Genomic DNA, 26,904 nt, shown 5'->3' with positions numbered 1-26,904 from the left:
GGATTGCTGCAGAGATGGTTGTCCTTCTGGAAGGTTCTCTTCTCTCCACAGAGGACCTCTGGAGCTCTGACAGAGTGACCATCGGGTTCTTGGTCACCTCCCTGACTAAGGCCCTTCTCCCCCAATCGCTCAGTTTAGATGGCCAGCCAGCTCTAGGAAGAGTCCTGGTGGTTTCGAACTTCTTCCACTTACAGATGATGGAGGCCATTGTGCTCATTGGGACCTTCAAAGCAGCAGAAATTTTTCTGTATCCTTCCCCAGATTTGTGCCTCGAGACAATCCCCTCTCGGAGGTCTACAGACAATTCCTTTGACTTCATGCTTGGTTTGTGCTCTGACATGAACTGTCAACTGTGGGACCTTATATAGACCGGTGTGTGCCTTTCCAAATCATGTCCAATCAACTGAATTTACCACAGGTGGACTCCAATTAAGCTGCAGAAACATCTCAAGGATGATCAGGGGAAACAGGATGCACCTGAGCTCAGTTTTGAGCATCATGGCAAAGGCTGTGAATACTTATGTACATGTGATTTCTCAGTTTTTTTATTTTTAATAAATTTGCAAAAACCTCAAGTAAACTTTTTTCATGTTGTCATTATGGGGTGTTGTGTGTAAAATTCTGAGGAAAAAAATGAATTTAATCCATTTTGGAATAAGGCTGTAACATAACAAAATGTGGAAAAAGTGATGTGCTGTGAATACTTTCTGGATGCAGTGTAATTCACTAAGTCCATGGCAAGCAAGACGCATGCAAGATAGAGCCACGTCCGCCAACTCACAGAGCCCCGCCCACCAACAATTCACTAAGCAGCCGACCATGGCATGTAAGACAGAAACCAGACCATGGCAAGCAAGACGCACGCAAGACAGAGCCATGCCCACCAACTCACAGAGCCCTGCCCACAAACTCTAACCCTCCTCCCGAGTCCACCCTCGCTCTCAAGACACGTAGCACCTCACCAAACACCGCCTCAGTCGCTTTCGTCTCTGCTACAGTCCACATGCACCTCTGAGCCACGTTGACTTTTCATTGTTCTTTTTGGTTCCGGCTGCTTTTCTATATACTGTATAATCCACCAAGTCGCCCGACCATGGGATACGCACGCACGCACGCAAGACAGAGCCCCGCCAGCCAACTCTAACCATCCTCCCCGAGACATGCGCACTTCCTGCTCATGTGCCTGCCCCCAACTCCTCACTTGAGTTGCTTTCATCTGTGTAGACTCGAGAGAGAGAGAGACACACACACACACAAGAGAGAGCCACACACACACACACGAGAGAGGGGGCTGGACGCATGAGGCAGAGAAGGCAGTTAAAGAATGCACCAGGCTTGATTTTGTTTTCACTTCTGTTTACAGCGATTGGTTCGTAGCGTGCATTGTTACAGTGTTACTTTTCTTGGTAGTTTATTAAACTACGGATTTTTCAAATGTTCATTTTTTTCCCTGTGCTTAAAACTCATTAAAAAAGTGTTTTTAGTGAGCGGTTTGTAGCGCTATAACGCAAACTCTTGCAGTGTTAAGTTTTCTCTGTTGTTCAAGGTTTTTTTTAGTGTTATTCAATGTTTTTACATTTAGTTTACTATTACGCTGTGCATTTTATGGTATAATTAACTAATTTGTGCTTAAAAACTTTAAAAAATATATATTTACATACAGTTCGTACGGTCTAGAACGGATTAATTGTATTTACATACAATCCTATGGAGGAAATTACTTCGGTTCACGACCAAATCGGGTTACGAGAGTTTTGTAACGAGTTATGGTCGTGAACCGAGGTTCCACTGTACTGGAGTGTAAAACTATCGCAGCTTCTAGCTCACAAACTGTCCTTATTCCCCGGATATCCCTGACTCCATCAGATTCAAATTTGCCTTTTACTTTTACACGCAGACAATTTCCTGTTAGATTGGCCTTTGCAATGACAATAAATAAGGCACAGGGACAAACTTTCAAAAATGATATGCCTGTATCTGCCAAAGCCAGTTTTCAGTCACGGAAAATTGTATGTTGCTCTCTCCAGAGTTCCATCTTTTCATTCACTCACAGTCGTATCCTCAAACCCACCCCATTTGGACAACTGTGTTCAGTGTTCACCCATCAATTAATAATTATGCGGCATATGCTATGCCGCGGGTTGGCTAGTACGTAATATAAAACCTTTTAAGTAAAAATTTTATGAAGGTAGTATATAAATGTGGTACTGAATGTGAATTAACGGATGGCACTGACGTCCCAGGAGCTCTGCCCTCTGCACCTAAAATTAGACTATTCTTTATGATTTCTTTCATGTTGGGTTTCAAAAAGATGAGTTTGTAGCTTTTGGCAATGGAAGTTTTTTAGGGGGTTTTGGGTTTGCCTGCCACCCCAGACCGATGCTGCCTGGTGCATGCATCCCAGTATTGGGACTAAAGGGGGGATGCTTAATTTGAGTATTACCGTTTGCAGTGGTTGTTTGCATGATTTGAATGTACAATACTCTCAGCATTAAAAAAAGAGTAAAGAAAAAGTGTTTTTCTTGATAAATTGAGTGTGTCTGTTTGTCACAGTATGTAATTCTTTAGGTACACAATTACATTTTTTGTGTTATTTTTTTGTAATGTTAAAAAAAAAAATTACATGAAAATGCTAGCCTGACCAAAACACTGCCTGACATGATCGCCTCATTGCAGGACTGGGATGTGACAATATTTTTTAATGCGTTTAAAAAAACTTAACATGATGTTATTTTAGAAGAACTGAGTGGATAGAAATAGCAAGCTTGTTGGGATGAATGGCCTGTTCTTGTCTAGACTGTTCTAATGTTTTAATATGTGTGATGATATTGAAGCCCCATTGCTAAAATAGAAAGATCTGGTTGGACATGCACGCTCACGCAGACCCAATGATCCAGAGAACACTCCAGGGCCAATTGGTCCAGCCCCTTAGCTGGAACCAGGCTGGCAGCACCTGGCACAACAGTTTCATGAGAAGCATTGTTCTTATGTATCTATAATTGCATTGAGCATATAATAGATTGTTTTTTAAATTGTTTAAGAAGACCAAGCAGAGCACATTTGGTATTTTTGAATTGAGGGGAGATCTTCTCAATTTCTTCTTTTCTGTTGTACTTACTATTTTACATCATCGGTTGTTACGGAGTTCAGGATATGAAAGTTTTTCACAGTTAAATGAAAACAGGAAAATATGACTCTGAGGAAACAGCTTACGAAACTAAAAAAAAATGACAAATACCTATATTATTAAGAAACTTTTAACAGTAAAATAAAAACATTTTAACCACTTATCAAAAATTGTAAATTGGAAGGTAGAGAAAAGCCAAGCAAAATGACACCTTTTATTGGCTAACTAGAAAGATTACAATATGCAAGCTTTCGAGGCAACTCAGGCCCCTTCTTCAGGCAATAAAAGGTGTCATTTTGCTTGGCTTTTCTCTACATTCATAATGGCTAACACGGTACAACACCCTAGTACTATAAATTGGAAGGTAAAATGACTGAACAACAATCCAAAAAGAATAAAATATTATATTATTGTTTATTGCAATCAGATATAACATTCATGCAGAATAAATTAAATATCAAGGCAAGCTGCAGGGAAGTACACTTCGCTCTGTACACAGTTTACAATTAATTACCGTCATCTATGTAGAAAACCAGTGGCTGAAGATGCATTTAGACCAAGACACAGCATTGGGAATTGAGATTTTTAGTTTATCAAAGAAAATCACCTCCTGATAAAATCTTAATTGGTGTTGAATATGATTTAATCCAACTCAAAATTGTACACCTTATACATTTATCATGACTCAGACTATCGAAAAGGTACATGGCAGCAGTGGTCCAAAAGGCCTTTCAAATTTAGGAGGCATGTATTGCTGCTGTTCCCAAATAACTGACCATGCTGAACTGTTGCTAAGCTTTTGGACTCAGGGAAGAGAACAAAAACAAAACTAATGGCCATCCTCTTTAATAAAACCCCTGTGTACGTCCATGTGTCCGTGTGCGTGTGTCTTCTGGTGAAGTGCGCATGCGCGGGGCACTCATTAATAAAGGACATCATTGCTGGGGAGAGTGCTGATTGGGTACTCGCGGCTGCGCACGTAAAATCCATTGCTGGGGAGACGCCACACATACAATAATCAGCTGCATGCCAGAACAGATTAAAATACTTGCTGGGGAACTGCACAGTACTTGCTGGAGAGACGCCACAAGCACAACTATCAGCTGCACGCCACACATTACATCAGTTCCTGGGGAGACTCTGCTGATTGCCCACTGTTGTGATAGAAAATTAAACGCATATTACGGAAAACGCGGAAGTACAGAGAAGGGTGGAATGAGTGGCAGAGTCACCGGCCTCTAGCAGATGCTTCAAAGGCCGCCTGACGCGTCACACAAGACAGAGAGGGTGGGACCTATAAAATATCACGCTGCCAATCCAATCGGATTTCGGTAAATGAGGTAACACCTAAAACATAAGGCACGAAAAATCCAATCGGGTACTGAGACGCGGAGATCAGCTTCCCCAAAGAGGTGGGATTAGTGTTTGTTGTTGTGCAAGTGTTCACTCTGAGGATGTCAGATTTGCGATTAAGAAGCTTTGCCCAGTAAAGTGTCAGTCGTTGAAGGGGTTTTCGTAATATACGAATTTTCATGATATTACAATAGGATGACTTTTAAAAGTAGATTTATTTTCGCGCACTTAAAATCCGTTGCTGGGGAGATGCCACACATACAATAATCAGCTCCACACCAGCACAGATTAAAATACTTGCTGGGGAACTGCACAGTACTTGCTGGAGAGACGCCACAGCAAGCTAAAATAAAGAGAGGCAGGATAAGAGATCTTCAAACAGACACAACACATCAATCAATAGCCACAGAGGAGAGGATAATTGTAATATTAATTATACTAACGGTATTGTCATATACGTTTCTATTTTATCTTTATTATTATTTTATTTTAGGCTTCTTGCAAAAATATTTTTGACAAAACAAAATTAAGACAAGAAACAGAATTAGGTCAAGGTCCCTTGCCATTTAATATAGACTGTTCCTACTAATGTTTATGCACTACTGTTCTAGCGCCCGTTATTGTAGCGGGCTTAACACTAGAATTACCAGAGTCTACGAAAAAACTCGTAGATCCGGCCGACCTTAAAACCGTTCTCACCTCTCCGCCAGCGTCTTTTGTCTTCTAAATGTGCTGATTAAGACGAGCAGCAAGCAGCCAGTTATTCCATCCCCCACCGTCGCAGAACGTTCACTAAGTTCTCCCAGGTCATGCCTTATTTGATTATCTGGGAGTGAACTGCTGGAGTTTTAGAGTGGAAATGATAAATCGCTATTTGGAACACACGCATTTCATGTGTGTTCCGTTTCTACAGTAATCTGTGTAAACACATTTTTAAAACAGAAACGTTTTTCATATTTTAGTAGTAAATGACAAAATGTAGGCATAAACTATATAATGTATGAAGCCTGAAGTCCAAAGATCAAGTAAACACTTTCACAAAAGGTTCAAGGAAGAGATGACAGCTTCAGTGGCATAGCGGTAAGATTTGCTGACTTGTAATCAAGAGTCCCCGGTTCGATCCCCACTCACTCCTATATTTGCCGTTTTCAGTAATGAGCTGCTCTCATTGTTAATATTATACTGTACACACATACATTTGGTTTGCATCTATAACACACGGTGTGCATTTATAGGACCTGTAAAAGTTAACGTTTTTTTTAACTTTTATTCTCTCTAAATCACGATCACGATACATACTACTGCCCCCCTACCCAGAGATCTGACGCTATTATTTTTCATTTCAAACGGAATAACTGGAGATGTGAGTGGTATTTTGAGACAATGGAACTGGACATTCTCTCATCTGAAGGGATTAAAGCTGACACACAAACGCTGGCAAATCTGCCTTCTACGTATCTCACCGTCGCTTGATTTTTTTTATTCAGTTTTATTGAGTATTCCTGCTCATGCTGAATTAGTGTGCACCTTATGGTGTATGATGTCAAAAAAAAAAAACACAGACGTAGGTATATATGATATTTGGAATTATTCGTTTTATGACCTGTATAGTACATTTCGGAAAACTTTGTGGCACGGATGCAACATTATTCATATCATTCATATTCATTCGCATAACATCTTGCGGTTTGTAATCAGTGACTGCATATTTTTTTTCCCTGATCTTGCCAGTCCCCACATGTGCTGTATGGTTTTGTTTCTTTTGCACTCCAGGACATGCAGAGGATAGAACAGTACAGAGCAGTAACTTCAGCACTATATGCAATCATCAGATTCAAATGTTAACTGTTCACACACACGCAAGGATCGTCTTTCCTACATTTACAACGTGTGTACCTGTTACAATGTACACCCTTCTCTCTATGCTGTGGTTTCTATTACACACCTGAAAGAAAGAAACAATATATGTGAAAACATCATCGCTCTAATGCAATATTATTTGAAAAGGAACAGCATCAGATTGGGTGTGGATTTATGCTCGCGCTATTACTGAAAGAAAAAAACGACCAACATGTGCGTTGATACTGCAGCACTGAATAAGCTCACATGCTCTTACATCAACCCCCGACCTGGTCTGACTCTAAGTAACAGCGCAAGTACAGACGCAAACCAAGTGTGATCAAGAGTCCCCGGTTTGATCCCCACTCACTCCTATATTTGCCGTTTTCAGTAGTAAGCTGCTCTTTTTGTTAATATTATATAGTACACACTTACACTTGGTTTGCATCTGTACTTGCGCTGTTACTTAGAGTCAGACTGGGGCGGGGGTTGATGTTAGAGCACGTGAGCTTATTCAGTGCTGCAGGATCAACGCACATGTTGATCTTTTTTTTCTTTCAGTAGTAGCGCAAGCATAAATCCACACCCGATCTGACGTTGTTCGTTTTCAAATAATATTGCATTAGTGCGATGATGTTTTCACATATATTGTCTCCTTCTTTCAGGTGTGTAATAGAAACCACAGCATAGAGAGAAGCGTGTACATTGTAACAGGTACACACGTTGTAAATGTAGGAAAGACGATCCTTGCGTGTGTGTGAACAGTTAACATTTGAATCTGATGATTGCATATAGCGCTGAAGTTACTGCTCTGAACTATTCTATCCTCTGCATGTCCTGGAGTACAAAAGAAACAAAACCATATAGCAACATGTGGGAACTGGCAAGATCGGGGAAAAAAAACATGCAGTCACTGATTACAGACCGCAAGATGTTATGCGAATGAATATGAATAATATGAATAATGTTGCATCCGTGCCACAAAGTTTTCCGAAATGTATTATACAGGTCATAAAACGAATAATTCCAAATATCATATATACCTACGTCTGCTTTTTTTTTTTTTTTTTTTTTTTGACACCATACACCATAAGGTGCACACTAATTCAGCATGAGCAGGAACACTCAATAAAACTGAATAAAAAAAATCAAGTGACGGTGTGATACGAAGAAGGCAGATTCGCCAGCGTTTGTGTGTCAGCTTTAATCCCTCCAGATGAAAGAATGTCCTGTTACATTGTCTCAAAACACACTCACATCTCCAGTTATTCTGTTTGAAATGAAAAATAACAGCGTCAGATCCCTGGGTGGGGTGGCGGTAGTATGTATCGCGATCGTGATTTAGAGAGAATAAAAGTTAAAAAAAACGTTAACTTTTACAGGTCCTATAAATGCACACTGTGTGTTACAGACGCAAACCAAATGTATGTGTGTACTGTATAATATTAACAACTAGCAAAATACCCGCGCTTCACAGCGGAGAAGTAGTGTTTTAAAGAGGTTATGAAAAAGTAAAGGAAACATTTTAAAAATAACGTAACATGATTGTCAATGTAATTGTGTTGTCATTGTTATGAGTGTTGCTGTCATATATATATATGTTTAAATAAAACAGAAATATACACTTTTATTTTTACTTGCTTAACTTGTGGAGGGTGTATCCTGTAGCAAAGCCCTAACTTTTTTCGTGAAAGCCCGTTTCAGTCAATAAGTCTTAAAAACAGGTGTAAAGATATTGACAATAAGCTACGCAAACCCACCAAGACATGGAATCGTTTAAATCAAGTATCCTTACATCTTCCTTTCTTAAAGAGAAGTAAGGCAGTACTTATAAGCTTACATATATATATATATATATATATATATATATATATATATATATATATATATGTAGAGATACATACATATATATATATATATCTATATCTATATATATCTATATCTATATATGTATATCTATATATATCTAAATATATATATATATATCTATATCTCTCTCTCTCTCTATCTCTCTCTCTCTCTCTCTCTCTCTCTCTCTCTCTCTATATATATATATATATATATATATATATATATATATCTAAATCCCCGCGAAGTACTGCTTTTAAATTTTTATGACGAAGAAAAGCTTTTTAAATTGAGGGAAAATATCCCAATAGCAATTTGTTAAGGATCTGTTTTTTTGTGAAGCAGCCTTAACACAGCTTTTCCGCTGTTTTATAAACGAACGCCATATAAGGTCTTCCTTTTTCCTTGCTTCGCCAAGGAAAGAGCCTTTTTATTAAATCCAAGGGTTCTTCGCTTTTTTTTTTGTTTGTTTATTACGATTGTTATAGTTCTATTTGAATACGACGTTGTCAGTTCAGCACTCAGGTTGTAATATGACCAAGCTGTGCAAGCTTACTGTTAAGAATGCAAAGTATAGTTGTACATGAGAAAAGCAATCTTGCCTCAAATCAATGGCAAACTTTTGTAGGTCTATGAACTTAATTTAAAGTTTAGGCTTACACGGTGCTTTCTTTCTGAAGTACCTGCACTCATGAATATGTCTGTATGCGTCAGTCGCTCAATTCCCCGCGCTTCGCACCGGCGAAGTACTGCTTTTAAATTTTTATTAAGAAGAAAAGAAAACCTTTTAAAATTGAGGGAAAATATACCAATAACAGTTTGTTAAGGATCTGTTTTTTTGTGAAGCTGCGTTGACTCGAGTGATCACTTCGAGATGACTTGCTCGCTAACCATAAGCGTTACCTGGTAGGTAACCACCCATACAATCAGATTGTGAATCAGACTACGAATGCCGTGAATGTAATTACCCTGATCTACATGCTGTCAAATAAACGAACCACACGCCGTGGCGCAATTTTAGGGGCTTAGCCTCTAGCGCTGACGTCCGAGGTTCGATTCCCGTAAGGGAGTGAAGTGAGCGCTTCGCACTGGCGAAGTACTGCTTTTAAATTTTTATTAAGAAAAGAAAACCTTTTTAAATTAAGTCTTAAAAAGAGCTGTAAAGATATTGACAATAAGCTACGCAAACCCACCAAGACATGCAATCGTTTAAATCAAAGCGCGAGTCGAAAAACACCATCCCATAATATTAGTTAACGATTAACACATTTCTATATGTATTGTAGGCATACAATACAACTGATAATATGTTGCGCTTATTTATCTGGTGTACTGACATTTTTGCGCGTTTAACGGCTGAAATCTAACGTGGTTTGTGCCCTTCAGAATGAAAAGAGTTTGCATTTACCTTTTTAATAAAAGGCGAGCTTTTAAGCCTGAGAAATCACCTTGTAAATGCACACGTTTAATTGCACATGTGTTAATATGTATGCTTACACAGTATTAAAAGACACTCAACAAGTACACAGTATTAAAAGACAGTCAACAATTAACGTCATTTACCTTCGTTCCCGCGTTTGACTTGTGCTGTAAATCTCTTCCTCGTTTTCAGTTCACGTGATTACGTAGGAGGCGTAATACGTGATGACGCGATACGTGACTCCGCCTCCTCCATTAGAGTATATGGACAAAAAACAGGTACCAGTTATGACCATTACACGTAGAATTTCGAAATGAAACCTGCCTAACTTTTGTAAGTAAGCTGTAAGGAATGAGCCTGCCAAATTTCAGACTTCTACCTACACGGGAAGTTGGAGAATTAGTGATGAGTGAGTCAGTCAAACAGGTTCCAGTTATGACCATTATGCATAGAATTTCGAAATAAAACCTGCCTAACTTTTGTAAGTAAGCTGTAAGGAATGAGCCTGCCAAATTTCAGACTTCTACCTACACGGGAAGTTGGAGAATTAGTGATGAGTGAGTCAGTCAGTCAGTCAGTCAGTCAGTGAGTCAGTGAGGGCTTTGCCTTTTATTAGTATAGATAAGAGCAGGTCACTACTGAAAACGGCAAATATAGGAGTGAGTGGGGATCGAATCGGGGACTCTTGATTACAAGTCAACAAATCTTACCGCTATGCCACTAAAGCTGTCGTCTCTTCCTTGAACCTTTTGTGAAAGTGTTTACTTGATCTTTGGACTTCAGGCTTCATACATTATATAGTTTATGCCTACATTTTGTCATTTACTACTAAAATATGAAAACGTTTCTGTTTTAAAAATGTGTTTACACAGATTACTGTAGAAACGGAACACACATGAAATGCGTGTGTTCCAAATAGCGATTTATTATTTCCACTCTAAAACTCTAGCAGTTCAGTCGCTCCCAGATAATCAAACAAGGCATGAACTGGGAAAACTTAGTGAAAGTTCTGTGACGGTGGGGGATGGAATAGCCGGCTGCTTGCTGCTCGTCTTAATCAGCTCATTTAGAAGACAAAAGACGCTGGCGGAGAGGTCAGAATGGTTTTAAGGTGGGCCGGATCTACGAGTTTTTTCGTAGACTCTGGTAATTCTAGTGTTAATGTCTAGTTTTATATAATGCTACACATCCTCTCTGACACAGTAACATTGATGACTTTCACCCAACGAATTATTCATCTGTCTATCTGTCTGTCTTATTGTATTGAATGTCTATCTCCATCCATCCTTCCATCCATCCTGTTTGCAGCAGAAGTACAAAAACAGAAGACATAGTTACAGAACTCCAATAGATTAACAAAGACACAACATTTGCCAACTAATGTTATTGCATGAACATACATTAAAGATCAATACAAAGAAGAAGAATTACTTTCAACAGTACACAAAATCTTCCTCTTAGGGGTTAGGGGTTGCCACAGCGGATCATCATCTTCCATATCTTTCTGTCCTCTGCATCTTGTTCTGTTACACCCATCACCTGCATGTCCTCTCTCACCACATCCATAAACCTTCGCTTAGGCCTTCCTCTTTTCCTCTTCCCTTGGCAGCTCTTCCTTACCATCCTTCTAATATACCCAGCATCTCTCCTCTGCACATGTCCAAACCAACGCAATCTCGCCTCTCTGACTTTGTCTCCCAACCGTCCAATTAGAGCTGACCCTCTAATGTACTCATTTATAATCCTATCCATCCTCGTCACACCTAGTGCAAATCTTAGCATCTTCAACTCTGCTACCTCTAGCTCTGTCTCCTGCTTTCTGGTCAGTGCCATCGTCTCCAACCCATATAACATAGCTGGTCTTCCTACCGTCCTGTAGGCCTTCCCTTTCACTCTTGCTGATACCCGTCTGTCACAAATTACTCCCGACACTCTTCTCCACCCATTCCACCCTGCCTGCACTCTCTTTTTCACCTCTCTTCCAAATCCCCATTACTCTGTACTGTTGATTCCAAGTATTTAAACTCATCTACCTTCGCCAACTCTACTCCCTGCATCCTCACCATTCCACTGACCTCCCTCTCATTTACACACATGTATTCTGTCTTGTTCCTATTGACCTTCATTCCTCTCCTCTCTAGAGCATATCTCCACCTTTCCAGAGTCTCCTCAACCTGCTCCCTACTATCACTACAGATCACAATGTCATCAGCAAACATCATAGTCCACGAGGACTCCTGTCTAATCCTGTCTGTCAACCTGTCCATCACCATTGCAAATAAGAAAGGGCTCAGTGCCGATCCCTGATGTAATCCCACCTCCAACTTGAATGCATCCGTCACTCCTACTGCAGACCTCACCACTGTCGCACTTCCCTTGTACATATCCTGTACAACTCTTACGTACTTCTCTGCCACTCCCGACTTCCTCATACAATACCACAGCTCCTCTCGAGGCACCATGTCATATGCTTTCTCCAGGTCCACAAAGACGCAATGCAACTCCTCCTGGCCTTCTCTATACTTCTCCATTAACATCCTCAGAGCAAACATCACATCTGTGGTGCTCTTTCTTGGCATGAAACCATACTGCTGCTCACTAATCATCACCTCACTTCTTAACCTAGCTTCCACTACTCTTTCCCATAACTTCATGCTGTGGCTCATCAGTTTTATTCCCCTGTAGTTACTGCAGTCCTGCACATCCTCCTTATTCTTAAATATCGTCACCAGTACACTTCTTAGGCATCCTCTCACTTTCCAAGGTTCCATTAAACAATCTGGTTAAAAACTCCACTGCCATCTCTCCTAAACACCTCCATGCTTCCACAGGTATGTCATCTGGACCAACGGCCTTTCCATTTTTCATCTTCATAGCTGTCCTTACTTCTTACTTGCTAATCCGTTGCACTTCCTAATTCAGTATCTCCACATTATCCAACCTCTTCTTTCTCTCGTTCTCTTCACTCATCAGCCTCTCAAAGTACTCTTTCCATCTACTCAACACACTCTCCTTGCTTGTGAGTACATTTCCATCTTTATCGCCCTAACCTGCTGCACATCTTTCCCAGCTCGGTCCCTCTGTCTAGCCAATCGGTACAGGTCCTTTTCTCCCTCCTTAGTGTCCAACCTCTCATACAACTCATCATACGCCTTTTCTTTATCCTTCGCCACCTCTCTTTTCTTTGCCATCCTCTTCCTCTGTATACTCTTCTGTATTTCCTCATTCCACCACCAGGTTTCCTTTTCTTTCTTCCTCTTTCCAAATGTCATGCCAAGCACCCTTCTTGCTGTCACCCTTACTACATCTGCTGTAGTTTCCCAGCTGTCTGGTAACTCTTCACTGCCACCCAGTGCCTGTCTCACCTCCTCCCTAAACTCAACCTTGCAGTCTTCCTTTTTCAACTTCCACCATTTGATCCTTGGCTCTGCCGTCACTCTCTTCCTCTACTTCATCTCCATCGTCATCCTACAGACCAGGCATGTCAAACACGCGGCCCTCAACAGAAATCTGTGCGGCCCGCATGACAGATCCTAGTTAGCACTGAACTTGTACAAAATGATTACTATCGTTTGTGATTGAATCATTCTGCATCTTCGGTGTTACTTATTGACCTTTCTTACTTCTGCCTTCTGACAAAAGTGCTTTTTCCCATAGCATTACGGTACCGGAAACGTCATCTGCTAGTATAGCCACGAGCCTTGACCAAAGTTAATGAGCCGCGGCGTCACAACTGAAGTGCTAGGCTGCAGCAGGGGTGGCCTTAGGCATGTGCAAACTGTGCACCTGCACAGTGCCGCCAAATCCCAGGGGCCGCCACGCCAATATATATTGAATATAAAACAGAAAGAGAAAATAACGACACAGATGACGGCAATGTGGCCGAAAAACATTGTGTTTCTTGTTAATTAGTATGCTGTATTTATAAATGTCGCTAGAGTCGGAGCAGTAAGCTATATGTGGTATTATAATGTTTTGCCGTAATGAGAATATCATAGGCCGCCACTTGGTTTTCAAGTTACGGACACGCGTATATAGAAGCGTGTCATGAGCACGAGGCGGATATGCAGTGTCCGCAACGGATGTGGCCATCCGCCGTGCATAAGATACCATATTGAGATTGCCAGGTGAAGGGGCCACCGATTCTTTCTCTGCCACGAGCCTAGAGCCGCCCCTGGCAGGCTACACTACTGACTGGGCTGCTGAGACTGGCCACTGGGCAGAACTGACCATCACGAGTTGTAATAGCCCACATATTTTCATGTTTTTTTGCTCTAGTTTCATGTAATTTTGTGCTAGTATTGTAACGAACAGTTAGTGCAGACTACAGCTGAAGATCTGAAGTGGACGTGAGAAGTTGGTGAGTTGTTTATTAACATATTTTTGTGATTTTGAGTTTGTAAAATTATTGTAGGTCAGGTGGCTTTTTGCATATCGGCTTATTTGACAATATAAACTTTGAAGTAAACTTAGTAAAGTAAAATTTGATTTTTGGAGGATTTCTTTTCCAACTTGAATTACTGAGCAGTGAATTCAGTGAGCATTTTCGTGATTTCAGTTCACACAAACAGGGCATTGCGCTGTTCTCTTACAATGTTGAGAATGCGCCTAAGAATATCCAAATGGAATTGATTGAAGTGCAGTCAGATTCTATTCTGAAGGCAAAATACAACGAAGTTGGTGTGCCAGGCTAGTATGCTTACCTGCCACCCTCGTATGTGCAGATTCGTAAGTTGGAATCGAGAGTACTGTCAATGTTCGGAAGCACTTACCTTTGTGAGCAATTGTTTTTGTTAATGAAAGCTACCAAAACCCCACATCGCTCAAGACTTACCGTCGAGCACCTTTCATCCCTCATAAAAGTTGCAGCTGCACAAGATTTCAAGCCTGATATTGGCATCTCTTTTTAGTAACCAGTTCGTCAAGTGTCGGGACAAAAGAAATAAATCTCACACTGTAAGGCTCCTATATAAGCAATGAATATAATATAATGAATATCAATCATGAAGACACTATATAAAAGCGGTCAGGATTGTCCTTCCGTCCCGTGAGTGCAAAGCATAGTGGTATTCCGCTTATCACAGACTTACTACTTGCGGCTTGCGGTACGAAAGTTCTGGTGCTCCCATCGTTCCCTTGCTTTTGTGCGTGATGCGCTGGAAAAATAGACAAAATTATGCCTCTGGAAATAATTAATGTTGATGGAGTACAAATGCCTCACTGCGGACTAAATATCAGGGGAGATGGTGCATGCTTATTCTCATCTATAGCTTATTTAGTGCATGAAACTCTGTCTTTAGCGGTACAGATTCGGGCTGACATTGTACGACGTTTTAAGTAATTGGTCAAGGTTTCAGCCATTTACAATGATACCGTCAGGAATCTCATATACAAATGAGCTTCAGTATCTCACTGAAATGTCAAAGTCTCAAACTTATGGTACCATTTCTGAGCTAATGGCAGCGGGAGAGTTGTTCCCCTATGAGTTTCAAGTATATTATTATGGAGTCCTACACTCCAAGTTTGGACAGGCACTTGAGGGGATAAAAAAACTTAGGTTTTCGGGAGATGTTATGAATGGGCACTTTGATGTTCTCATTCCCTACACTTACATACCTGATGTACACATGGAGCGCACACAAATTGAGGATAAAAGTCGGTCGCCTTAAAAGGCGGGTGAGCCTAGTAATATAATAAGGACCTAGCTAAGAGGTTAAGACTCTAATTCTACACTGTTGTATGGAGACTGCATGGAAATAAATTACTTTTCTTTAAACTTTAAGTGTTACATTTTTTAAAGTTTTCAGTATTGGAAAGAAAGCTACAGTAACTTTGTATAATAGTATAATAGTATTTGTTACAGTACGGCCCGCTGACGCACGTATGGCAGTCGAAGCAGCCCACCAATGGTAGTGAGTTTGACATGCCTGCTACAGACCACCATCCTATGCTGCTTAACTACTCTTTCCCCTGCCACCACTATGCAGTCTTCAATCTCCTTCAGATCAACTCTTCTGCATAGGATGTAATCTACCTGTGTGCATCTTCCTCCACTCTTGTACGTAACCCTATGTTCCTCCCTCTTCTTAAAATACATATTCACCACAGCCATGTCCATCCTTTTGGCAAAATCCACTATCCTCTGACCTTCTTCATTCCTCTCCATGACACCATACCTACCCATCACCTCCTCGTCTCCACTGTTCCCTTCACCAACATGCCCATTGAAATCCGCTCCAATCACCACTTTCTGTCCCTTAGGTACACTGTTCATCACTGCATCCAGCTCACTCCAAAAATCTTCTTTCTCACCCATTGCACATCCAACTTGCGGTGCATATGCACTAAAAACATTCATCATCACACCTCCAGTTTCCAGCTTCATAATCATTACTGTGCCTGACTCAACTCCAAAACACTCTTGACATACTGTTCCTTCAGAATAACTGCTACCCCATTTCTCCTCCCATCCACACCATGATAGAGCAATTTGAATCCGCCTCCAATCCACCTGGCCTTACTCCCCTTCCATTTAGTTTCTTGCACGCACAATATATCAACCTTCCTTCTCTCCATCATATCTGCTAATTCTCTCCCCTTACCAGTCATACTGCCAACATTCAAAATTCCTACCCTCAGTTCCACTCTCTTTACTTTCCTCCTCTCCTCCTGCCTCCGGACACATCTCCCCCCTTTTCTTCTTCAGCCAACAGTAGCCCAATTTCCGCCAGCACCCTGTGTCTAACAGTACTGGTGGTGGTCGTTGTTAACCCTGGGCTCGACTGATCTGGTATGGAAATTCGTATTGTTGTCCGCATATTGATGTGGCAAAATTTTACACCGGATGCCCTTCCTGGCGTAACCCTCCCCATTTATCTGAGCTTGGGACCAGCATGAAGAAACACACTGGTTTGTGCATCCCCTGTGGCTGGGAACAGTACACAAAATAATAATTTAAAATTTAGCAGCATCCAAAATTTTAAATGCTTATAGCTTTAGGAATTAAACAGTTCTTAAACCTGTTGCTCTTTACCTTTGTAAACCTAAATCTGCATCCTGATGGGAAAAGCTGGAATTTAGAGCAAAGAGGATTGCTACTGTCTGACTGGATTGAGACGGCTTTCTTTCTAACTTGTTTGCAATACATGTCAGTGATAGGGGTCTGCTGTCAACCAATAATTTGACTGCAAGGTTTTATAATGATTTATATTCTTATTGCTGAGGGTCAAACCAACAGATAAAAGCAGTTGTAACTATGGATCAATGAAGGACTTATACAAAAAGTGTCATTATTGTTTTGTCCACTTTAAAACAGCTTAGTTTCCAAAGAAAGAAAAGATTTATGCTGTGTTAAGATCTAAGTTTAGTTTGTTATCAATGATTGTTCCCAGATATTTATGTTGCTCCACCATCTCCTCTGTCGCCCCTTTAATTAAGGCTGAGACAGTGGATGGTAGAGAGCATCTGAAATCTACAACCATATCTTTTGTCTTAGAAGTATTAAGTCATAAATTAAAGTGATCACACCATTGTACAAACTCATTACCAATAGGTCCATGGCTGTCTTCCTTATCTTGTAGAAGACTAACAATGACAGAGTCATCTGCAGATTTCAGAATGTCTATCCTTTTGTAAACTCCTGCAGTCATTTGTATACAGGATAAACAAAAGAGGAGATAAACAGCAACCTTGTGGAGTGCCAAAAGATGAAAGAAACTTCAAGTTAGAAAATCACTGGGGGGTGAGGTATGTTTAACATGAATCAGTGCTTTAAAAATGCTGTAGTGTGCTGATCAGGAGGTGCTCATAGACCTCTGAGCTTAATTTGTGTCCTTACATCAGCCTTCCTGGGAGCACAGGGGTTGAAATGCATTTCTTTTCTAGAGCATAGTGCTGTATTTCTTCTGTGTTGCGTTTTCTGTGAGAAGTGTTTTTTCTGTGATTAAAGCTGTGTGATACCCAAAACTAATTTACATCAGTCATTAATTATATTTAATGACCTATTCACCCAAGTATCCATTTGCCAAACCTGTTTATTGTCTTGTTGGAACTGCACATTCCATAGCTACATGAGTTGGGGTGGGTCCTCTCAGGGTGAGATTCCTGTTAATGACTGGCAAGACCATCTGCTGTTGTACTTATTATATACATGGGTGCCATTGCATTTTGTGTATGCCACACTATTTCCACACTAGAATGTTACATACTGATATATTACCTATATACTGTTTATTATTATTTGTATGCAGTTTCTGTTTCTGAGGTGATACAAGCAGGGATGAATCACTCTGTGCATCTGCTTGTTTTCAATAATAAAAGAAAGGTCAGCAACCATTGAAATAATATCAACAACACCTCCTCGAAATGGCTATTATTATTAGCACCTAAACAGAATGCTGAATGTCTTTATAACTATTTCTATAATGTCACAAGCTAAATGACAAAATTCCATAAACAAAGTATCATTTTCTGTTTTAACATTTTCTTATTTTCATCCACAGTGGGATCTTGTTTGTGACATGAAACATTTGAGACACACAAGCCAGACTATCTACATGATAGGGGTCCTCGTAGGGGCCATCATTCTAGGTAGCCTCTCTGACAAGTAAGTACAGTAATGCACTTTATGAAAACCTTGTTGTATTTATAACCACTAGTCATTGATTATGCTAACAACTTTATGGCTACCACCTCTGTACACTAGATTTTTACAGTACATGTACTTGGCGTGATGATTGGTAATTTTTATTTATATAATCACTGTTAAATGTTTTTTGTTTTATCAGTGAGTTTCTGCACTTCAGCTAAGAATTCCAAATGATTTCACCATGTAATTTGTTTGTTTGAAATGTTTATTTCAGAGTAGTTCCCATTAACATTTAACACTAAATTATTACGAATTACCAGAGCCTACGAAAAAACTCGTAGATCCGGCCCACCTTAAATCCGTTCGCACCTCTCCCTCAGCGTCTTTTGTCCTGTAAATGTGCTGATTAAGACAAGCCGCAAGCAGCCTGGTATTCCATCCCCCACCGCCGCAGACCGTGCACAAACTTCTCCCAGCTCATGCCTTGATTGATTATCTGGGAGTGACAGTTTTAGAGTGGAAATAATAGATCGTTATTTGGAACACATGCATTTCATGTGAGTTCCGTTTCTATAATAATCTGTGTAAACACGTTGTTAAAACAGAAACGTTTGTCATATTTTAGTAGTAAATGACAAAATGTTGGCATAAACTATATAATGTGTGAAGCCTGAAGTCCAAAGATCAAATAAACACTTTCACAAAAGGTTCAAGGACGATACAACAGCTTCCGTGGCGTAGAAGTAAGATTTGCTGACTTGTAATCAAGAGTCCCCGGTTCAATCCCGTCTGCCTCCTGTATTTGCCATTTTCAGTAGTGAGCTGCACTTATTGCTAATATTATACAGTACATACATACATTTGGTTTGCGTCTGTAACAGATGGTGTACATTTATAGGACTTGTGAAAGTTACTGGACGGTGTACATTTATAGGACTTGTGAAAGTTACTGTTTTTTTTTCACTTTTATTCTCTCAATCACGATTGCGATGCATACTTCCGCCCTAGGGATCTGACACTGTTAGTTTTTATTTGAAACTGGGAGTAACTGTAGATGTGAGTGGTGTTTTGAGGCATTGGAACTGGACATTCTCTGATCTGGAGGGATAAAAGCTGACACACAAACGCTGGTGAATCTGCCTTCTTCGTATCTCACCGTCACTTGATTTTTTTAGTTTTATTGAGTGTTCCTGCTCACGCTGAATTAGTATGCACCTTATGGTCTATGATGTCAAAAAAAAACAAAAAAAACTGAGACATAAGTATATATGATATTTGGACTTATTCATTTTTTGACCTGTATAGTACATTTCGGAAAACATTGTGGCACGGATGCAACATTATTCATATTATTCATATTCATTCGCATAACACGTCGTAAATGTAGGAAGGACGGGTCCTTGCGTGTGTTTGAACTGTTAACATTTGAATGTGATGATTGCATATAGCACTGAACTGACCTCTCTGTACTATTGTTGCCTCTTCATGTCCTGGAGTACAAAAGAAACAGCAACATGTGGGGACTGGCAAGAGCGGGGAAAAAAACATGCGGTGTTATGCGAATGAATATGAATAATGTTGCATCCTTGATATTAATAAGCCCAAAATGTGCCAAGAAAACATTCCTTACACCTTTATACTACCACTAGCCTGGACTGTTTACAGAAGGCAGGTTGAGTGCATGGATTCATACTATCTGCAGATTCTGACTGTGCAATCTATGTGCTTCAGCAGAAATCAAGATTCATTGACAAGTCTACATTTTGCCAGTCTTCAACTGTCCAGTTTTAGTGAGCCTGTGTCCACTGAAGCCCCAGCTATTTGGGTATTGGCTGACAGGAGTGAAACCGAACATGGTCCAAGGAGATCAGCAGTTACATAAATACTCAAACCAGACTGTCTGGCACCAGTAACCGACAACAATTGAAATCATTGAGTTCATATTTTTTCTCCAGTCTGGTGTTTGATGTGAAAATTAACTGAAGCACCTGGCCTGTACCTACATGATTTTATGCTGTGTGCTGCTGCCGCATGACTGGCTGATCAGATAATTGCATGGATAGGCAGATGTTCCTGACAAATTGTTCAGTGAGTGTGTACTTGTACCTTTTATATTTCTTTAAAAATCTGTTGATTGATCAGTAAGATCTTTTTTGATATAATTGTAAAACAGATTACTACTCATTACTAGCAAAATTTATAGTGTCTGAAAATAAAACCTAAATTAATTTTTACTCACTTACTTACTGAAGAGTTGTCATAATATAGGTAATAATCTCATTGCTAGAGAGCTGGAAAGCTAACCATACATTCTTCCATTTTTATTCCTGTTAGGTTTGGCCGAAGGACACTTCTGATATGGTCATATCTGCAGCTGGCAGTTGCTGGCACCTCTACAGCCTTCTCACCTTCCTACAGTGTCTACTGCTTTCTGCGTTTCTTGGCTGGCTTTGCTGTGTCTGGAGTTCTCCTTAATTCTGTGTCTCTGAGTGAGTGAATCTTTATAATGAAACTCTGCATTGGAAACGCATCAGATAAGACTAACTCGTTATAGGGTGCAGCACAGGGACACGGATGAACAAGAAACATTAGCCCTAGTTTTTATTTAATCAGATATCTGTTAAGGTGTAATGTGGTACAAATGTCCAGAAGTAGTGACCTTAATGTATGTGGATTTTTAAAACAATGAATTAATACCATTTATTTAATTCTTTAAACTAATCAATAACAATGTTAGTTAAATTTCCCCCTTGGGATAGGTAAAGTTTTATCTATCTAGTCTTAAAAGTCAGTCTTCTATTATGCTGTTTTGTGAAATCATGAATATCTAAATGTTATTTCAGTCCAATAGCATGTCTCTCTTCAGCATGGGTCCCTTGACCGGGTTTAAGTCCTGTGCACAGCTGTTTTTTGGAATGTTTGCATTCCATGGAGTTTGCTAGTGTTTTTTTTCCAGAATCACCAGTTTGAACATGGCCCACAACCACATGGATGGGCCGTGTAGGACCCAGTCCTGCTGATATAGACTTCATCCCTCTAAATTAGACTAACTGTATTTTCAAATGTTTTGTTACATTAATTATGCTCATAATATTATGAAGTTTTTTCAGATTTATAATAATAAGAAAGAGAAAAGGCTAAGAGCCTCAGACTGGAAGATAATCCACAAAATAAAAATAATAAACCTGACAAAAAGCATTTTCTCAGTATTTCTCCAATTAAAAACATAAATGTGTTTTATTGACCACAGGTTACAATTCTGGTCAGTTCCATAGCTACAGACAAATTTCTGAATATTATTTCCATGCCTAATCTTACAGTGGATTCAGACAGTACTGGGACCCTTTCACTTTCAGTACACTTTGTTGTGTTGTACATTTCATTTTAAATCGATACATTTAACCATTTTTGACCATCAGTCTACACTCAGTAATTTTGAATGACAAAGTGAAAACATGTTTTCAGAGTTTTGCAAATTTTTTAAACAATCAAAAACGTAAATCTCTTATTCGTGTAAGTATGCAGATCCTTAATTCAGTACCTTAATTCAGTACTTTGCAAAAAGCCGCTTTGGCAATTAAATCTTCGAGGTTTCATCTGTAAGTCTCTATGAACTTTTCATACCAGGATTTGGGCAGTTTATCCAATACCTCCTGAAAGATTCGCTCAGGATCTATTAAATTGGATGGGAAGCATCTATAAATTGGCATCTTAAGGTCTCTCCACAGATGTTCTATGGGGTTTAAGTCTGGACTTTGACTGGTCACTCAAGGATATTTAAAGAAAGACAGATGTGTGCCTTTCTAAGTGATATCCTCATCAATTCAATTTTCCACAAGTGGACCCCAATCACGTTCAAGACACTTCTCAATGATCCACCTGACCACAATCTTGAGTGCCACAGCAAAGGGTCTGAATATTTACAAAATGAGAGAGTTCAGGTTTTGATTTTTACGGAATTTCCAAAAACATGGTTTCACTTTGTCATTCTAGGGTACTGATATGTATCGATTTAAAATTAAATCTACAACACATTAAAGTGTGCAGAATATGAAGAGGTCTGAATACTGTCTGAATCCACTGTTCTTGTAAAGCCATTCTGTTGATGGAGTGTTTTAATGGGGACTTGGGTCCATTTGTGTCCTGCGTAGAGACTGCATGTTCACCCTATGGTCATGTATATGTCCTCTGTATTATTGAAATTGATGGCACCTGCTAGAGCCCAAGAAGAAACTTCACTGCACACAGTAATCCCACCAAAAACCCAACTGAATTGGCAATGCTGTCTGTTTGGGGTGTCGCTATGTCTCTGATGATGTACATTTATTTTATTACAAATGTCAGGTAACTGTGCACTCTTCTGGGTGATCATCATAGCAATTATAACATCTGGACTCTCTGTAGAGTATTAATTGATGGACGTATACAAAAAATGTCTGTACAGTAGTCATATTTATTATATGAGTCCATTTTGAACCTTCTGCCATCCATCCATTTCATGAATCTGCTTACTCTAGCCCATCACAATCTCCATCTATTACTTGTCCAGGTCATTGTGGAAGGCCTTCATGAAGACATGTACTAAGTAAAGTTCAATAATGGACAAGCCCACTAGATGTCACTAAAAGACAAAGATTTAGTTTACAGTGTGAGATGGGCGCAGACATTTTATAGCAAAATACTAATAAGAAGATAACTTTACAGTGGTTTTGCTAAGAATGAAAACGTGTCTTACAATTTAAGCTTCAAGGAAATCATTTTGAAGATAAATATAATTAAGGACTACTTGATTGAGTGTAGGACTGCTGCCTGGACAGGCTTTAGCTCCCCCACCAATATGAAGTGGACTAAATGGGTCTGCTAATCGATGAGTAGATAGTGAGCTTATGCCTTCCACCCCCTCTATGGTCGGCTCCTACTTTATACCTACAGTTACTTGGATAGGCTGTCGCTGCTTGTAACCCTAGAGCAGATTCAGTGAATGATAGGAGTATAATAATAAGAAAAACTGAGAGAGACTCTCTTTTGTTTATTTGTATATTGATAAAAGGCATCACATCTCAACACAAAACAAAACAAATAAATTTCTTGCAGATGTATCAATATCCACTAGAGAATTATAAAGAAGACCTTTGTTCTCCGACTGTAAAAACGAAGGAAGAAGGGTAGAAAGTGAAGACTGAACATTACAGAGACCAGGATTTTAAATGAGGGGAGCACCAGATCATCAGCTATGAAGGAGTTCAGACAGAAATGAAAGGGGAACAAATGAAAAGTGTATACAATAGAAAATATGAGCATTTTGGGGAGGTCTACGGATGATCTGCAGCTGGGAACAAAAGTGTATGGGGTGAATACCTTCCAAATACCTATAAGACACACTGCAAAATGAAGAAAAACATGCAATGTTCATAGGCTATTCAGTCTCTGACACTGTGAATGAGCTTTTTGTTTTCTCATTTACTTTAGGCTATTTCATTTTTCAGTATTAATGCATAATTGTTCTTAAAATATAGTGAATAGATCAATGCTGATAGCCATTCAGTCACTTTATCTCCATCATCATTGGTCTTCTGTGATTAGGTACCTTTCTCACTCTCTCATGTTGCTGATGACCACTTTGGAGTTATTCTCAGAGGTTAAGCATTTCCAGTTTCTTAACAGAATGGTGTTCACATGTTCCTCATTTAACTTCATTTTATGATGTTCTTCTACATCTACATTACACCATTTTTGACATTCAAGTTATGAAGCAGTTGATGATGCATTCCACATTACAGTCTTAATGATTTTTATTTTGAATTGGAATTACTGTTTATTGATGTGGTGAGAGAGGACATGCAGGTGACGGGTGTAACAGAGCAAGATGCAGAGGACAGGAAGAAATGGAAAAAGATGATCTGCCGTGGCAACCCCTAACAGGAGCAGCCGAAAGAAAAACACAAAGCACTTTTGTCCCAAAAACACTTACAAAATGCCCACTAGGGTGGATTTACCATCAAACCCTGGCTAGATATAAGGGCGAATGCAGGATCTTTATAAAATAAAAGATTTAATTGACAAAAATGCACTGTAACACAAAAAGCTCTGTGGAACACAAATGGCAAAAACAAATTAGCTGAAAGGTGAACAAGTCCAAAATGAAGTAAAATATCCTGAAAAATCAGAATAGCACAAGAAAATCACAAAAAGCACAAGACCTCACCTAGTGGCATAGCCAGCATGCTGAAAGTCCCTGTGCAGCACCCTGAATGGGCCCCTCCTATCTTGTAATAATAATCATAACTAGATCCTAGGGGCAGGTTGGGCAGTGGTGTCCATGACACTTTCAGATCACACACTGGTGACAAAGAAAACGGCTCTCTAAATGGAATTTGTATTAACTTTTTTAATTGCTTTATTTCAGCAGCCGTTAAGTTAGCAAAAATAAAGTAAATTGTGGGAATGGAATGAGGGAGGTGTGGGTAGTAGTAGTACATAAAAACATGTAAGATGAGGACCCGCTTACTTTTCCAAGACAACTTTGCAAAGGAAAATGATTAAAATGTAACGTAAGCTAGAAAGTAGAAACTGTTCTATGCTATAAAATGAAGCAATTTCAATTAACAAATTAAAACATCACCGTCTGACAGGATACTACTGCACAATCGACCTGTTTTACACAAGTTCTGAGAAAATGGACATTATAAAGTGAGGTATCAATGGTTCCAAGGAATTTGCCTGATCGGTAGGACACTACTTTGTCATATATATTGCTTATTGGTCTTTAGTAATTTCTCCATTTTTAACAGTTTTAGCAGATAGCACCTGATCTGAAGCCATTTTATCACTACTTCCAGACTCGGTACAGTTGCAACCATTTCACTCACTGCACTGTCTACATAACCTGCTTGCGACTGTTGCGACGATTCACCAGCATCAGCATTCTCAGTTACTACCCCTGGCCCTTGCTCAGTTTTGAGAAAGGTAGAAATCTTGGTAAGCTTAGCGTTTTTCAATTCCTGTTGCAGGCGTGCCTTACATTTAGCAGCACCACTCTTATAATGTTTGCCGGATCCACTGCTACTGGCCGACATGGTGTTGTATGACAAGAGTATAAAAAGAGTCAAATTGTTCAAATATTCTGCATTTTCCAATTAACAGGGACTATAACTTAACAACTGAACTGCTATGATTTACCGTTTACGAGTTTGAATTTCGAAAACTGTTAACATTAAATCAAAGTACAAAAGTAACAATTATTTGCGATAATAATGTATATTTACACTATTCATGTGACATCCTTCAAAACTTCTTCCGTTCATGTACGCTATGGCACTCCAAAGGTCTCCAAATTTGGGAATGTGCACTTCTCTGTAAGGCAGACTAGGATGTGTTGTGACTCCAAGCCTCTGAACTCCCTAAGTCTAAATTCGTGTAAACTGCAGGTCTGCCGAATATGTAATATCATCATGGATTGGATTGGACTTGCCTGGTGATGGTGCAAATATGTCACTGAAACTGTGAATTAATTAACGGAACAAACTGTGCAATTTACAATTATAGTAATCCCTCGCTATATCGCGCTTCGCCTTTCGCGGCTTCACTCTATCGCGGATTTTATATGTAAGCATATTTAAATATATATCGCGGATTTTTTGCTGGTTCGCGGATTTCTGCGGACAATGGGTCTTTTAATTTCTGGTACATGCTTCCTCAGTTGGTTTGCCCAGTTGACTTCATACAAGGGATGCTATTGGCAGATGGCTGAGAAGCTACCCAACTTACGTTTCTCTCTCTCTCTCTCTCTTGCGCTGACTTTCTCTGATCCTGACGTAGGGGGATTGAGCAGGGGGGCTGTTCGCACACCTAGACGATACGGACGCTCATCTAAAAATGCTGAAAGATTATCTTCACGTTGCTACCTTCTGTGCAGCTGCTTCGTGAAGTGACATGCTGCAATGTGCTTCCGCATACTTAAAAGCTCGAAGGGCACGTATTGATTTTTGATTGTTTGTGTATTTCTCTGTCTCTCTCTCTGCTCCTGACGGAGGGGGTGTGAGCTGCTGCCTTCATTGTAACTGCTTTGTGCCGCGGTGCTTCGCATACTTAAAAGCCAAACAGCCCTATTGATTTGTTTGCTTTCCTCTGTCTTTCTGACAGTCTCTGCTCCTGACACGCACTCCTTTGAAGAGGAAGATATGTTTGCATTCTTTTAATTGTGAGACGGAACTGTCATCTCTGTCTTGTCATGGAGCACAGTTTAAACTTTTGAAAAAGAGACAAATGTTTGTTTGCAGTGTTTGAATAACGTTCCTGTCTCTCTACAACCTCCTGTGTTTCTGCGCAAATCTGTGACCCAAGCATGACAATATAAAAATAACCATATAAACATATTGGTTTCTACTTCGCGGACTTTCTTATTTCGCGGGTGGCTCTGAAATGCAACCCCCGCGATGGAGGAGGGATTACTGTACTCTTTTTTTTTTTTTTTAAATCTATATGACCCCGAGGGGGCCCCCAAGCTCGCAAAATCCATTGCTGCACCACATACCTCACCACTCCCTAGCACATTGAAATAAATCTCCTGGAACTGTAGGAGACCCTCCGGATTTATAGGCTGGGGGAGTTTGTGTAGGTGATTGTCAGGTGGCTCTGCCTCTTAGGGGACTACCTACAAAGTACATAGAACATCACCAAGCATTCAAACACAATAATAATAATTCTTTCCATTTATGCTTTTCTCACCAC

The 26,904-nt window shown here is 39.8% G+C and overlaps 1 protein-coding gene across 1 annotated transcript in view; it reads left to right on the top strand.

The window, feature by feature from the left end:
* The window catches only part of LOC114647055 (solute carrier family 22 member 6-A-like), an 81,246-nt gene that overhangs the window by 11,330 nt on the left and 43,012 nt on the right, over positions 1-26,904 (top strand). The window contains exons 2-3 of the mRNA XM_028795594.2: positions 18,089-18,192; positions 20,509-20,663. Coding sequence (XP_028651427.2) covers positions 18,089-18,192; positions 20,509-20,663 — 259 coding nt within the window. The remainder of the gene's footprint in view (positions 1-18,088; positions 18,193-20,508; positions 20,664-26,904) is intronic.

Source organism: Erpetoichthys calabaricus, chromosome 1 (genome assembly GCF_900747795.2).
Source record: "Erpetoichthys calabaricus chromosome 1, fErpCal1.3, whole genome shotgun sequence".
NCBI lineage: Eukaryota > Metazoa > Chordata > Cladistia > Polypteriformes > Polypteridae > Erpetoichthys > Erpetoichthys calabaricus.
This window is presented reverse-complemented; position numbering and strand designations above follow the sequence as displayed.